Source organism: Lissotriton helveticus, chromosome 7, assembly GCF_964261635.1.
Source record: "Lissotriton helveticus chromosome 7, aLisHel1.1, whole genome shotgun sequence".
NCBI classification, from domain to species: domain Eukaryota; kingdom Metazoa; phylum Chordata; class Amphibia; order Caudata; family Salamandridae; genus Lissotriton; species Lissotriton helveticus.
In genome coordinates this window covers 1,420,319,712-1,420,335,337 of record NC_136068.1, presented here as the reverse complement: position 1 = coordinate 1,420,335,337, position 15,626 = coordinate 1,420,319,712, and the positions used below count along the sequence as shown (strand labels likewise).

General features: G+C 45.5%; 1 protein-coding gene across 4 annotated transcripts in view; it reads left to right on the top strand.

Annotated features, from left to right (window-relative positions):
• Positions 1 to 15,626, top strand: part of MAP2K4 (mitogen-activated protein kinase kinase 4) — an 839,420-nt gene that overhangs the window by 451,855 nt on the left and 371,939 nt on the right. For all 4 annotated transcript variants that reach the window (XM_078654731.1, XM_078654732.1, XM_078654730.1 and 1 more), the window contains one exon: positions 6,348 to 6,475. In XM_078654731.1, the coding sequence (XP_078510857.1) occupies positions 6,348 to 6,475 (128 nt within the window). The remainder of the gene's footprint in view (positions 1 to 6,347; positions 6,476 to 15,626) is intronic.

Sequence of the window (15,626 nt, the reverse complement as noted above, 5' to 3'; positions counted from 1 at the left end):
GTACTTGCTTTATAAAAGTAAGAGTACATTTATTAAACACACACACTACTCAATACTATACACCAATTTACAAATATACATAAGCTGTTGGAATTACTTTGTGACATTGCATAACATCTCCACCCCTCCCGCAGGGGGGGTGAGGTCTAGTACCACCACTCCCTTGTATGCACATCATCTTGCCCCCAATGCAGTTAGTTGAACATAACCTGGAGCCAGGGCCCTGTGCACTGGCACCATCCCAGTGGCGACCCACCCCATTATCTCAACAATCATTTAAAATAGGTAACCCTGCCTTGGTGACAGATAATCCTGACTGAGCATTTCCTACTGACCAACAAGTATACACCTCTACACCTTAATGGCTAGTAGTCTGGGTTCTCCACCTAAGCACTGCAGCAAGTATACATGTTTAAGCATCACTTTAGATTGACAGTACTCATCACATTTATGGATCATTAGAATGCATTGCAATTACAGCACCTAAAGGCATTACAGATAAAATCACTGGATTACTCATATACAGCCAGGCACCCTAGCAGGAATGTCTGACAACATAAACTGCACTTTGCTTATGACATCCCCTTACACATATACTTCCCTCTAAAAGAAATAACATTAGTAAATGCATTTCTGGTGCAATTACACCTCTTCACCTTCAGGGGATGCCCTTCTCCAGACACCTCAATCTCAGCCCTTCACTCCTTGATGCACTTCTCCATACACCCCCAGCTGTAAAACGAAATGTTCCAGCCCAGGAGGTGTTGAAATGCTGGCTGAGCCCTTGAGGGGTTTTCCTTTTCAAGTCCCCATAGGACTTTGGGAGGGACTTCCAGTTTCGTGCTGGGGGAGACTGTGCTTCTCAAGCCGCTCCCCCTCCACCTTTGTACCTGTGTGGTGGTGACCCCGTTCTCCCGGAGCCACCACAAGCCAAGAAAACGCTGTTTGCCCTTGCAGGCCGGTCCTGGCCTGCAAGGCATTATGAGAACTTGCTCATTTTTCTTGCATATTATAGTAGCGGCTCCCCCGCTGCGTCGGGGAGAGCCGCGATCAACCGCTGGTGGCTTCGCCCCATCCCGCACGTCGGTGGAGGACCCTGTCCCACCCGGACTCCCAGGGGATTCATCGCAGCTCTGGGAAGCCACCCCCGGCTGCTCCTTCTGGTGAGTGCTTCTGGCGGCTCGGGAAGCCCAACCCCGCCCGCTCCTTTTCTCGCAGGACCCGGTCCCACCCGGGCCCCCGCATGGCCATCCTGATGGAGAGCCATCTGGGGAGCCCACTCCCGGTGGCTCCCGCTGGCCCCAGCATGGCCAGCACCCTCACATGCTGCCGCGGGAGCTGGCCCAGCATTTCTGGTCTGCCCGCTCCGGCGGGCAGACGTGCAGATTTTCGCCGGCTCCTCCGGCCACCCGCCTTCCAGCACCCAGGGTCTGGGGATGGGATCCTGGGCCCCCGAACATCTTCAGGGGGCGCGACGGCGCTCCCCCATCCAGCGTCGTCGGGGGCCAGGGTGGGCTCCTGGCGACCAGCTTGGGGGCATTTTCACGGGGGCGCGACGGCACACCCGACTTTGCTTTGGGGCCTGGGGATGGGGTCCCAGGCCCCTCGAGACCTCTCTTAAGGGGCGCGACGGCACTCCCTGCCCCCAGCTCCTCATCTTGTTCGGGGCCTAGGGTGGCGCGACGGTGCTCCCCCCCTCCTCTTCATGGGGAGCGCACCAACGGTTTTGCTTAGGATTGCGTCCCGGGCCCCTAGAGACCTCGTTGTGGGGGGGAGGCGTGATGGTGCCTCCTGCCCTCCGCTGTTGCCGAGGGGCAGGGTGGGCTCCTAGCCACCCATTTTGGGGGACACTTCACGGGGAGCACAACAGTGCTCCCCGACTTTACTTAATGTTGGGGGCAGCCTCCGGGACCTGACCCACCCCCGGGGCATCTTCTAGACTGGCGGCTGAGCCCCACGCACTTCGTCGTCGGTAAGTCAAAGGTCGCCTACCTTCTGGGGGCCTGTTCTCAGCCCCCAGGGGACTGATCTTGTCGATTTTGGCCTCTTCATGCTCCTGGGGGCGCTCCCCAGCTGCTGGGAGCACTCCCCTTCGCCCTCTGGGCTGTGAGAGGGGGGATTCAGCAGGGAGCTGTCTTTACTGGCTCCCTGCACCAACCTTCCGCCTGCTCTCCTCCTGGGCCTCTCTTCTCCCTGCGCAGAGGCCCCTGCTTCTGCGCACTGGTCCTGGGGGCAGTTCCAACTGCCCATTGCGCCAGGCTCCAGCATCCTCTGCCTCAGCAGATCACATCCCAGAGAGAGCTTCTCTTCCTGTGCAAATACTTTTTACAGTTTGGGAGGGGGCTAGCAGGAAGTCTCTGTTGGCCCTATCACACAGCAACACATCACTTCCCTGCCCCGGCTCCCTCCTTCCTGCCCAGGCCTCTGGGTTGTTTCAAAATGGCGGCGTCCAGGGTCTCTGGCCACATGGTCTCTGAAAAAGCCCCTTTCCCCCAGGGCTGCTTTCTCCCTGCTGCAGCCTGGTACCCAGTGATAGCTGCTGATGATTGAGTCTAAAGCTCCACCCATCTTCTCCTCCTTGTGGTGGAGGCCTTAGCTCGTGGAAGAAAGGTTATCCATCCAGTCTGCTGAGGTTAGCCCTCAGCCAGGCCCTGGTTATGGCTGATTCAGAGAAATGACATTTCTGGAAGACCCAAAAGCAGTACAAATATGACTTCGGACTCTGCAGAATACTTCTTCTCACACCCGTTACAGTGGACTTTAGTGAGTATCTGGCATCTGTAGGCCTTAGGAAAGTTAATTTAGCCCATGGGCTCCACATCTCCATAGGGGAATAATGACCTGAAAAACAGTAAAACACACTGACTTTCCCTGGCATGTTTCTTCCCAGTGTATAAAGCCTATTCCATTTCACCACCCCAATCTGCAGAAGTCCTGCCACACCAGTCTTTCTGCACCTGCTCTTTGGCTGCGCACGCTAGGATTCTCACCTGCGCAGCCCCTACACGTGTGCACACGCATGTACACATGTGTCTGCATGTAACCAGCACAGTGTCCCTTACTCCAGCTGCTGCGCAGTGGCCTGGTCAGGCCAGGGGGACACCAGTAAAATCCCCATGCAGTCTTTCATCCTGAGTTCACTGTGGGTGAATCCCAACTTATGAGGCTCCCCCACAGTAAAGGCTCAACAATTTGGTGCTCAAAAAGCGAAAAATCCGGGCGGCCCATAGTGTCAGAACCACCTTTTAACATGTGTACATTAATATTCAGCATGACACTCTATACGGAGCCACTACGGGCCTCCAGTTACTGGACAATAGGCTGACTTACGCCCACGTTGTTTCTTTAAACTTTGTTCACTTTAAACTAAGAGGTGCAACACAAACACTTGTGTGCACTTGATTCTTTACCGGAGGTCGCAATTAGATTTCATATTCGATCCAGCCAGGTCTCAAGCTCTTAGGGGTTGGACTTATCGTACACTCCTCTCAGACGTAAGGGGGTTTTTGACATAGAAATCTTCGATTTGAGAAGATCAAACTGGGTTCATAACAATTTTAAGCCTTGAAAAAGTAGTCAACATGACGAAACACGTGTCGGCTGTGCGCATCCTCTATCGACCTGCCTTTCAACAGTCTTTCGGGCTATTAGAACTGTTTATCTATGGACTTTTATATGAATTTGTGCTATTTTGGAGCATTTTATAAATTAAAATTGGATCTGCAATATTGACGGATCAAAAGTACTGTGGTGCTCTGAATTGCAAAATGTTACGTACCATGTAGGTATCTGTTTGTTGCATGTAGTGCTATCGATTCACATGCACTCATCACCCTCCCTGAAAGCCAGTGTTTTTTACAGAAATCTTACACTTTAATATTATTCTCTTTCAACACATATGGACACTACTCCATTCCTACCCGCATCCTTTGGGTGAAACACAAGCTAACAACGGATCCGCTGCCCATGTGCATCCATCACCAGAGGAGTCATCACCAAGACCGTGTGACTCGAAAGACTTCTTTGAAAAAAATAACTTGCAAACGTCCGAACAGAGGTTTACAGGATATCCTTTTCCAAACTAACCACCTTAAAATGCGCAAGTAATGTAAAAATACATAATGGGTAACCTGCAATATGGTCCTAAATTGCCATATTGGAATTCTGGTGACATTTACAAAGTGCTCAGCCTTAAACCTTGTAATTTTAATGTCACCAGAATCCCTCAGTGGCAGCATTGAACCATATTCAAGTGTTTTTATTACACAAAAAGCAGTGGTGTAAAAATCCATATTTTACAGTGAACTGTTAAATATGGAAAATATTTCCCCAAGAAGGAGACTTAATGGACTTAATGGCATCACCCCAACGAACCTGTGGAGGTATGTCCTTTTCCTGACTTCTAGGATTGCGTAGCATGGAGGACCAAGCGAATGGAGGAAGATTTTCCTAATTATGTTGCAAACCCATGCAAAATATTCAGCACAGTCTGTGACACTACGGTTTTCATCCATTTTAGATAGCAACTTTCTTTGTAAATTGTGCAAATTTGACAAATTAAATGGAAATGTAGGTGAGAAATGCAGAAAATCCATAATTTTGGCTGCAGCCAAAAGATCACATAAATCCTGTGGCCTGATCCTCTTGATGGCAATATTGAATTACATGGCTACCCCTTATGTGCACTCTATATATACCTATTGCTGAGTGATGGTTGCCTCTGTGTAGTTATATGCAAGTTAGAGTTTCCATATGAAGAGCGTTTTTTGTTTTGCTAATAAACTGATGCTGTTTGACAAATCTTCACAAAACTGTCCAAAACAAAAGTCCATCCACTTCGGTTCCTTCCTGGAAAGTTCCAGGGTGATCAGTCAAGTGGAGGATGAGGAAAAGGGTGTCCCAAAACACGTTTTCCCCACGCAATTTCTATATTGATTTTTGAACAGTGATATAGGGAAAACGGCTGAACAGAATTACACCACATTTTGCAGAAAGCAAAGTATTTACCCGGAAACCATGCTTTTCGTAATTTGGTGTTACTCTGTTCTCCTGAGGGAGTCCTACGAGATTGCAAATGTAATTTTTTATTTAGCAAAGCTCTTTTTTTCCTCTTTGGCCGGTTCTTCGATAAGCCTGGGTGGAGTTTAGCTACATGGAACTCCACAAAGTGCAGAAAAAACTCCCCTGCGCTACGTGGAGCACCGCAAGCGGCAGAATGCATTAGATAAATGCAGTTCGTGGTGATTTTCAGTGTCAGGTGCTTGACCACACTGTGCAATCATCAAGAACGGCACCATGCACAGCACAAGCAGGCGCTGCTCCCTTTATGCCGCTCAAGTAGGTTTTTACTCGAGCTGCACCTTTCTGAACGCGAGCGGACAGTTTCTCAACTCGAGCGGTCGCGAGCATACACGACCGCCCGCGTTGAGAAATCTTGCTGGGAGGTTAATTTCACACGCTCGCGCTCGCCAACTTGAAGTTGACGATCGCAAACTAGGAACAATCTCGACGGGAGGTAATCTAAAGCTAGATTAGTTAGTTAGCAAGGAGAAATTTGATGGCGATATTCCCACTTGCTTACTCGAGGGTGGCTTGATGTTTATTGCACTGTTTAAGTGGAGTCGTATTTGAAGGAGGCAGATAATCCCTGTTCGACTGTGAGGGGCTGGGGGAAGGTACATTTAAACTTGTAAATCTGTAGATCTATAAACTCTGGATAACTAGTAAAGTAATGCTTTCCTGCTATTTGTCTAAGATGATGTTCTACTCTACATAGCACTATTCAAAAGTTAGGACCTACTTGTCTGCTAGATGATAATGAAATGAGTCCCATTCAGAAATTAGGACCTACGTGTCTGCTAGATGATGATGATGATGAAATTAGCACCTAATCGCAAACCTTTTACTTGCTGTTAGGGGAGTGTTCCTGAATGGGTTTGTAGTTGAAACAGTGATAATCCGTGCACACAACTTGCTTGAGAGCCCACATTTATAGGTAATGGCCTCGTTCTGAGTCGGGTTGAGTTGTCTAATATTCTTCCCTAAGGAGCTATTCATACTAGTATACCAGGGGCACCAATAATACTGGACTGATGTTTCCATTGATGTTGTATCTTAGATTTTGGCTGTTATAAGCAGCTGAAGTCTTTAGGTGAAATACTGCATCTTGGAATCCCGATAGGGGCATGAAATCTTGCTACCAGCCTTATTGTGGTTACCTGAGGGCCTACGTGGTTTGAATAATTTTTTTGTTAAGGAGGTACTAAATGACATATGGTGCATCTGTATGTTTTAATGTATTTCAATGAGTTTATCAGTGCTGTATATTTCTATATTTTATATTACAGACATAAAACCTTCCAATATTCTTCTGGACAGGAATGGGAATATTAAACTCTGTGACTTTGGCATTAGTGGACAACTAGTGGACTCAATAGCCAAGACAAGAGATGCAGGGTGCAGACCATATATGGCAGTAAGTAAAAAATATATAATCACTCCTTAACATGAGGCTGTGGTGCAGTTGGTAGTTATATTTAAGAGAACATGTGTTGTATTCTTCCCTATGGCCTGTTTTATGGTATGTGTTCATGGAATGTTGGATTGTTTGTACTTTAATGCGGAGCTGTGAAGGTGGTCAGAGTTCTTCTTGTCTTTACTGCATTTAATGGCTAGGGTTTTTTCCCTACATTAATCTTGCGGATTATTTTAATGCTGGATATATTTCTTCTTTCCACAGATCCATTTTTTTCAACTTCTGATCTAATGTCATCATCTTCACCATTTAATATACACTTGACCTTTTATCCTAAAGCTTAGATGAAGAGTATATGAGCTAAAATTTAGCCAACTTGATGTGTAAACTGTTGTGTAATTGTCAGAGTTGTATGGTGATTTTAAATTCTTTTCCATTCCAGCGTCATTGTGTGTTAATATTTTTCCTGAATACATTATTCTCATCATCCAGCTATTAGATTTGTAGTGATTTGTTTTATAATACTAATCATTAGTATCTAATTGGTTTTCAGATAACATTTTGCAGAAAATCAAATGTTTGGTTGGGCGATTACCTTATACTGATGTATACTACCCACAGATTCCTCATGTTTACAATATCTGCCAGACTGGATTCGGAAGATTTTTCAGCACAGTCACAGTGCATCAATAGGTGGTGTCATTCAGTTGCGCATCTACTCTACTTCACACTGACGTCAGTTTCTTTCTTTCCGCACCTTGATATGCAGATCCAGTGCTAGCTTCTAATGTTTTCTTGTCAGTTGGCAAGTTTTCTCTCTTCATAATTCTTCTTAGTGTGCAAGCGAACATGTCACCTTCTAAAACGTCAGGGTTTAAGCCTTGTAGGGACTGTCACAAATGAATGTCTGTGACAGATGCTCTTGAGGTTCGTCTCTTGTTTTGGGGCTTGGGCCACAACTCCTAGTGGTGTGAGGAGCGTGCCTTCCTACATCCAAAGGTGATATGGGAACAAGAACCAAACTGTATGTCCTCAAGCACCGCAGGAAGCCGTGTAAGGGTGGTTCCTTCTCAGAAGTCGGGGACACAGACCCATTCTCGGGTCTGGTCCTGCAGCAGGTTATCGTCATAGATCAAGTGAGTCAAAATCCAACTAAAAAGACTCACCACGATCTCCCTGAGAAGTTGTGAGCAATCAAGTTTCACCGTGGTCTTGCTGCAGTTTCCCTACTGAGAAGCCAAAATTCCACAGCCGATTCTGATGCTCGCCCAATTCCTGGGTCAATCGACAATACCACAACAGATTGAGGCATTCAAGGAGGCCATGCTTCCCATCTTGGGCACCTTCCAGTTCTCTCTGAGACACCTTTGGACCCAACGGATACGCAAAGGCCTTCAGTGGGTTACCACCTTCGTGTCTGCCTTCGGCCCTGTCTGTACCTCCTGAAACCACTACGAGGTCCACTGGCTTTTCAGGTAACTTTCAGATTTCAATCATGGATATGCCTACTGGCTGATCTCCTCAGCAGGCTCCCATCCCTGTGTTTTTAGCGATTCCCAAATAGCAACCTACCTTATGAATATTAAGGAGGTAGGTCAACTGAAACACCATTAGGAATCTCTAAATGTGTCTGAGACACGTTAGTACGTCACATTTTGCGTATCGCAAATAGGAACACACAAAATGAAGGGGTCGTACATGTGGCCCACTGTGCTTGGCATGTGCACTTACAAATCTTAAATTGTTCCCTATTAAGCCTGTCTGGAAAATCATGTTGTTAGCTGCATTAGGACTGCAGGAAAATTCAGTCAGTGGACTGCCCAATTTTCATCCTGTTTACCAGGGTTCTAGCTGGTAAGAAAGGTTACGCTTTCCACCACTTATTTTTGTGAGAAGATAATATTGAGGGGCAATAAAAAGGCAATTCTTAAAGACCTTCATGCTGCTGCTGAGGCGTTGTGCTGAAGATACTTCACATAACAATGCCTCTAAGCAAACACGATTCTTGTATGCCTATTAAGTAAACCCTTGGTGTGAGTTTTAGTATACTCTTCGAGCTTACTTGGATAGTATCGTTGACAATTCTAGAGAGCATTAACATTTCAGTCATTTCCCGTCACCTTCGTATGAGAACTCAAGTTGCGTTTAGTTGTATATTTTGTTTTCACCACTGACAAAGTATCATTCCGTACAAATAGATAATATAACAGAATAATGGACACGTACAGATCAGGCTTAATAAGGCTTATTTAAATATGTAAGTGGTTAAAAAGGCAGGCCACACTGGTTAACATTCACATACAATGATAAAAATCCCATCTGCTTTGGAAATTGTCGAAGAAACCTCAAACTCTCTGAATCCTGTAGCTCTGGGTATTGACTACCTCACAAAGCCAAAACAGCCTTGTTTGAATTTCTCGATATTGTCAGTTTCAAAGGCATCTCCCTCTTTTTCCAACAGTCTTAACATAGGTTTTATTGCATTTAATGCTTACGGTTTGTATTAGCATTATAATGGGTGCTACATGTTTACTGCAGAACTGATCGAGAGTTTGAGTCACAAAATAACTATCATAGCTGGCGTTTCCTTCTTCTTGGTGACTCACAGAGCATTAATTGCACATTACCTGGATGAAGCAGTTCAGCCAGGGACCAAATGATGTAATGTTCTATGTTTAGGCGGTAGTTCTCCCATACTAGAAAAACATTAACAACTTATTAAAGCTCATGAATGTGCTGGCCTATGCATTTCTCTGCCTCATCTACCTAAGTATTTCAATGCCATAATCAACATTCCTTTCATTAAATTAATATAACTCAGAGAGTTATCATTTATTTAGCTACGCTTGGATTAACACAATTTTCTGCTTCCCTTTGCACGTATTTGTATGTTTTGACATTAGAAAAAAATCCTAGATAATCAAAAACAATCAAACGTTTTTATCCTGCTAATGTTTGACTAACATGGGTGTGAAATGGTATGCGTATGTACCTGTTTTTGAGATGGCCACCTAATTGTATGTTGTTGTATTTAGGTGTGTTTTATTTTGTTTTTAGAAGTGCTATCTTTTAGAATTTAAGGGGTGATAGGCCTAGTACTTATGTACCTTTTTACTGTCATACGGGGCTTTGTTCATCCACCGTGGACGATTTAACACAGGTTAATGGATTTCTTTTGCAGATGGGTCAATCCATACCGTGAACTATCTTAATAAATACAGAATAAAGTAGGCTAGATATGTGGACAATGAGGTAAAAACTGCACAGTAGTTAACAATTTGAGATTTGAAAAATGTGGCATGAAATGAGTAGCGAGCTAAAATATTTTATGGATCTCCTTTAACAAAGCTTAATGTGCTTGAGGTAACGGAGTTTGTGCTTGAGCGCTGTTTCTTCAATAATTGTTAGAGCAGACCTTCCGGATCAATCCTGTCTGTCATGTAGACATTCATGTTAGTCCATGCAAGCAGAATAAAAGAAAAAGTTGTTTTGACTAAGCATCTGAATGTATCCATTCTGAATTTGTCACACATTTTATGTCTAGGCCATAATGAAGACCTCTTCTTCTACCTTTTGAACATTTTGCTGGCTCAAGAATGGATGCGGAAATGTATTCTCCAGCAATAGCTGTCGAGTGCTATCAGGTGGTGTCCTGCAGCTTCACCTGCAGATTCTTCTGCTTCTGATGTAATGACACCGTACTGTGAACAATCAAGGCAGCAAAGATTTTAGAGTCAGAGATATTATGTCCCCATTGGACAAAAAGGTAATTGAAGTTGTGGCCTGAGAGAAAAAGTGCACACCATTTTACTCCCTTCTTTTCCCAAAGAAGGATGGAGGTCTGAGGCCCATCTTGGCCCTTTGCCTCTTGAGTCTCTCATTTAGCAGCAAAAGTTCAGAATGTGGACTGTGACCTAGGTTCCCAGGTTCTGTTGCCAACATAATGGGGAATTGGCTGCTGCCCCTGGCTCCAGAGTAGACTTACTTTCATCTGTCAATCTTTCCTCTGCATTGGGACTACCTGTGATTATACAATTGAACTGTTTGTGTTCGACAAGGATCTGGCAGGGGTGGCTACTTCAAGGAGGTCAGTAGTCCACGTATTTCTATACTTGGGTGCCTTGTATATCCTGGCGTTGTCACACAATGGGAGGGAAAGAAATGGCTGAAGCCACATGCCTCCTTCTGACAGTAGTGGATAGGTATTATTAAGGGAAAAGCTGCTGGATCCAGACTGTCACCGGAAGAATGCTCATAGGGTGAGGAATATGTGTGAAGATATCCATCAAACATTTTGTTACCAAAGGTAAGTAACTTTTTCTTCTGCCCTATTTTCATTTTGGCTACATTAAAACACTCTGTGCTGTTCACAGAATGTCTGATGGATACTTCTAACCTCAGAGTCCTCACCTTTACAATATCCCCATGTGTCAGACTAGATCTGGAAGATTTTTCAGCATAGACACTGCGTTGCTAGTGGGTGATGCCATGCGGCTCTGTTTCAACTGTGCTCAGCCACCGAAGTCACAGCTGGAGTTGCATATAAACTCAGACGTCAGATCCTTTCTTTGCCTTTGTACGTGAATCTGAAGGTAACTCCTACTTTTTTCTCGCCCATTGAGAAGTCCATTCCTCAAAATGTACTTCCAGTGTGCAAGTGAACATGTTCCTTCATAAAACTACAGAGTTTATGTGGGGGGAAATAAATATAAATTATCCCTTGTTATATTGGGACTGACGCTTGCTAAACGCGACATAGCCAGATAGTGGAAGGCAACAGCACCTCCCTTGTAATTGGTGTGGAAAAAAGGAATGGGTCACTGCATGAGCATAGAGAGTGTATAAAGCTAGGGCTGCCCCCCAAAACGCTCAAAAATATAGAAGCAGTGGGCGAAATAAAGAGGAATGGAATTGGCACCAGTCCATCGGATTCATCAACTCATAGATCAAAAGAAGTCAATACATTCCACGGCCAAAAAGGGACAGACTAGCACTGAACCGCAGAACATCTAGGGATATGTAGCTGAGGAAAGACATTTTGTATTCTAACTTTTTTCTCTCAGTGTATCAATGGATAGGACTGGGGGTGGGAATTCGGCAGGACTGTTCTATTTTGTTCATATGCAATATACATCAACAAAATGCGTTCCAAAAAGAAAAAAAACAACAGCAGTTTCAGCCTTGTAGGGACTGTGTCAAACAAAACGTCTGACAGAGCCCCCCAAAGTGTCACTTTGGTGTCTGGGATTGGGACACCACTCCAATTCTTGCTGGGCCCATCCACAACTGCAAAGCCAAGTTTTTTATCCCTGAGCACCGCAGGAAGCCACACAAGCCCCATTCCCACTCGTAGTCAAGGACACAGACTTGTTTGTGTCCTCTGGGTTGGTCCAGTGGCAGGTCATCATGGCAATAAAAGTCTTCGGGTAAGTTCAAGTCAAAAAAGAGGTACAAGAAGTTCAAAAAGCCTTCCCCACTCTGCATCTGAGAAGGTTCAAGGACGTCTTGGTGACCCCTGGTTTCTCTCCAGGTCCTCTACTGAAGGTTCTGATGCACTCTGAAATTCCCAATCTAATGGCAACGCCACAAAATATTGAAGTGTTCAAGGAGGCCATGCTCTGCCTCTTTGGCACCCTACCTCTCTGACGCACCTTCAGACCTCACAGATCCCGGGAAGTCTCCAGTTGGATTACAATGTCCGATAGTAGAGGTGGACGTTGATTCCAGCTTCAAATCAAATTTGTCTTGACCTCCGTTGATATCGCCCAGTCCCGATGTCTTCGGCCTGATACAATTTGCCTCTGACAAAATAATACTTTTGATCAGAAGCCACCCTCCAGTGCTTTGCCAACTTTTCCGACCAGGCTCTGACCTTAGCCAACCAGATTGTGGTGAAGATGGTGGAATCTAGTTTGCCATTGACATTAGATGGGTGGCAGAAATTTTGGCTCTACAGTTAGCTTCTGTGAGGTAAAGACCAATGTCTTCACAAATCGACAATCCACATCGGAACCCTTACTGTCATTCAACGATTCTCTAGCCGACACACACCCTTATGGGCACTTGGACCGAACTATGATCTTGCCTTCAGTTAAACAGAATTGGGTAGTGCGTATTCACAGACCTACTTTGGGTGACCCTGTTTTTCTAAAGTAGCACCTTATTTCTTAGAGCTTGGTTGCATCGGCCTCTACCAGCAGGGTTAACCCCAATTCTTTTTTGACTACTTCCAGCAGACAGAGGTAAAAAGGATTTAGGCATTTGGGAATGGGATGCTGTCTTCCGCTATCCTTGTCCTTTGCTCAGTCGACTCCAGCTAATTTCTATGGGGGGGACTTCGATGACCAACAGTGAATCTTAACATTTTGAGTTCTGTAGCACCCCACTTAACTATTACGTAGCGGGGAACCCCCACTGACTCATTACTGAAGGCAGGGACCACAGCCTAAGCATTTCCGATGATTTGAGCCGCAAAACAATAAACAAGTACAGAAACAAACATTCATCAAACAAATACACCAATGATGAAATATGTTCACGGTGGGAAGGATGGAGCTTTTCTAAATTCAATTGAGGCTACAAATCATACCTTCTATATCTTGTTCTGGGCTCATGAATCAATCTGAGGATACTAACCTTATTTTTAGCTGTCAACTTTGTCTTTATATTATACATAACTTTATGTTCGAGGCATGTGGGCTGCTGAATTCATATCTGTGCATAGATCGCCGCCTAGTGTTGGGTCCGGATGATTGCACATTGTTGTCCTGGAAGAGTCTTCGAAGTATCACGAGATAGGTGGCTCCTCCCTCGGACTACAGTGTGCATGGGCATCCTCTCCATCCTCAGATTGTTTTTTTCTGCCATTGGGTTCGGATGCACTTTCCAGCACTCCAAGTTCAGGATAGAATTAAACTTTTCAAAAAGGCCAAAAGGCCTTCGGATTCGTCGGTATTGTTTCCGATCGGTACCGAAAAGCTTCCTTCATAATTTACTTGCACTCCGGTTGTCGAATCGGGCCGTTAGGCCTTCTCGACGCCACGTGGACCGACGGTCGATGGAACGAAGTCCATTCAAATATTGCCCGCAGTGCAACTCAAAGTTCCCGCATACAGATAAGCATCCTGTGTGCAACAAGTGTTTATCACCAGATCACAGTGAAGAGAATTGCCTAGCTTGTGCCCAATTCTGGTCCAAAAAGACGATCCGGATTAGGCGGACGGCAAGGCAAGAAATGCAGAGGTTGGCACCGGAGCCCGAGAATATCTTCGACGATGAGGAATAACTAATTGACGCCAAAGACTCGGATCACGAGGAAGATCAATACTCCGAGCCCGACTCTGAATATTATATGGACGAGGAAGAACAAATCGTCGAGGTCGAGGAATACGACCAAGACATCGTAGCTGTCGAAGACGACTCCGATGGCAACGGGGGGCGAACGGTGAGTACACCGCCCCACACAGACACTACACCAATTTCAGAGACTCAGGTCGAGGCATCGCCAACAGGCCTTAGCCAAGATCTAAATACTGGTTCTATAGCCCCGCAATTCCGCCCGGCTAAGAATATACAAAAAGAGCCTTCTGAGACACGTAATCCAAAGCCGATTCAATCAAAACCGAAAGTCATCGACACAACAGTCTTCGGACCGAACATCGTCTAACCGAAGGTGATAAACACAAAGGGCGCCAAGCCGAAGGCCAGCGTTCCATATACACCTTCGAAACCAAGGGCCGTCGACTCAAACAAATCCAGTTGGACAGCCGGAAAGGGACAAAAGGTTGTCGAAGAAGGCAAAAGGGCTACGCCCAAGGCGGTCGTCGAACCGAAAGCGAAACCGAAAGTAGACCAACCGAGAGCGGTCAAACCGAAGCCCATCCATCCGAAGAAGGGCATTGAGCCAAAGCCGCAGGCTCCGAGGACACCTCTACAGCCGAACAAGTCAAGACACCCAACGAAGGTTATCGAACCGACAAAAGTAATCGGTCCGAAAAAAGGGGTGCAACCTGTAAAAGACGTCGCACCGACAAAACCTGTTGGTCAGACACTAAAGCCTCAAAAGCAGATCCAGGCACCAAAAACGGTTGAACCGACTAAAGGTATCGACCCGAAAAAGGTCAAACCTAAAACTACGGCGCCAAGGCAAAAGACTGTGGAAGAGGAGATCATCCATCCAGACCCCTCTACAGAAGATCAGTCCAAACTTTATATTGACCCAAATACTGGGAAAGTGACTGTTTATACAAGGAAGAAAAGTCTAGTGCCTGCTGAAGACTTTTCTAAAATACCACTCAAAAAGAAAAGACTGTGCAACCTCTCCTATTCTTTTCCAACCTATCTCTCCAGCTATGCCTACTACTCCATATGCACCATACTCACCTCCACGCTCTGACTACAACCCAGATGTAGATCAGGACGCAGATGTGGGTTTTGGGTATCCACAAAACCCATATGTAGACCCCAACTCACAGCCATGGGGGGATGGGGGTGATGACCCTGACACTGATGGGGCTCAACCCATTACAGACACAAATGTATACCCAGTTAAGCCATCACCTACAGAAGACACAGTGGCTTTCAACTCATTATTAGACAGAGCAGCACTCTACCATAAAGTAGATATGCATTCAGATGCTATAGAGGAAGAGTTTCCGTTTGATACGCTTTCAACATCAGAAAAAAGTGTCAAAACTCTTCCAATTTTAAAAGGGGTCCTCAAGCACGCAAATGACATATTCAAAGACACTTCTAGGGCACGTGTCACCAACCCTAGAATTGAAAAAAAGTATAGGGCTGCACCAGTAGACCCTACTTACATCAGGGGACAACTGCCTTTAGACTCATTGGTGGTATCCAACGCACAAAAGCGTGCTAATTCACAAACTACTGGAGAGGCTCCTCCTCCTGATAAGGAGTCCAAGATTTTAGAAGCATCAGGCAAGAGAGTAGCTGCTCAAGCAGCAAACTCATGGAGAATAGCCAATACTCAAGCCTTGCTGGCTAGATATGACAAGGCGCACTATGACAGTCTAGAAGGACTTCTCCAACACTTACCTGAGCCTTTCAAGGAGCAGGCAGATGAACTTATACAGGAGGGAAAGCTCATCACCAATGCCTCCATTAAGTGTGCTCTAGACGCGGCAGATAC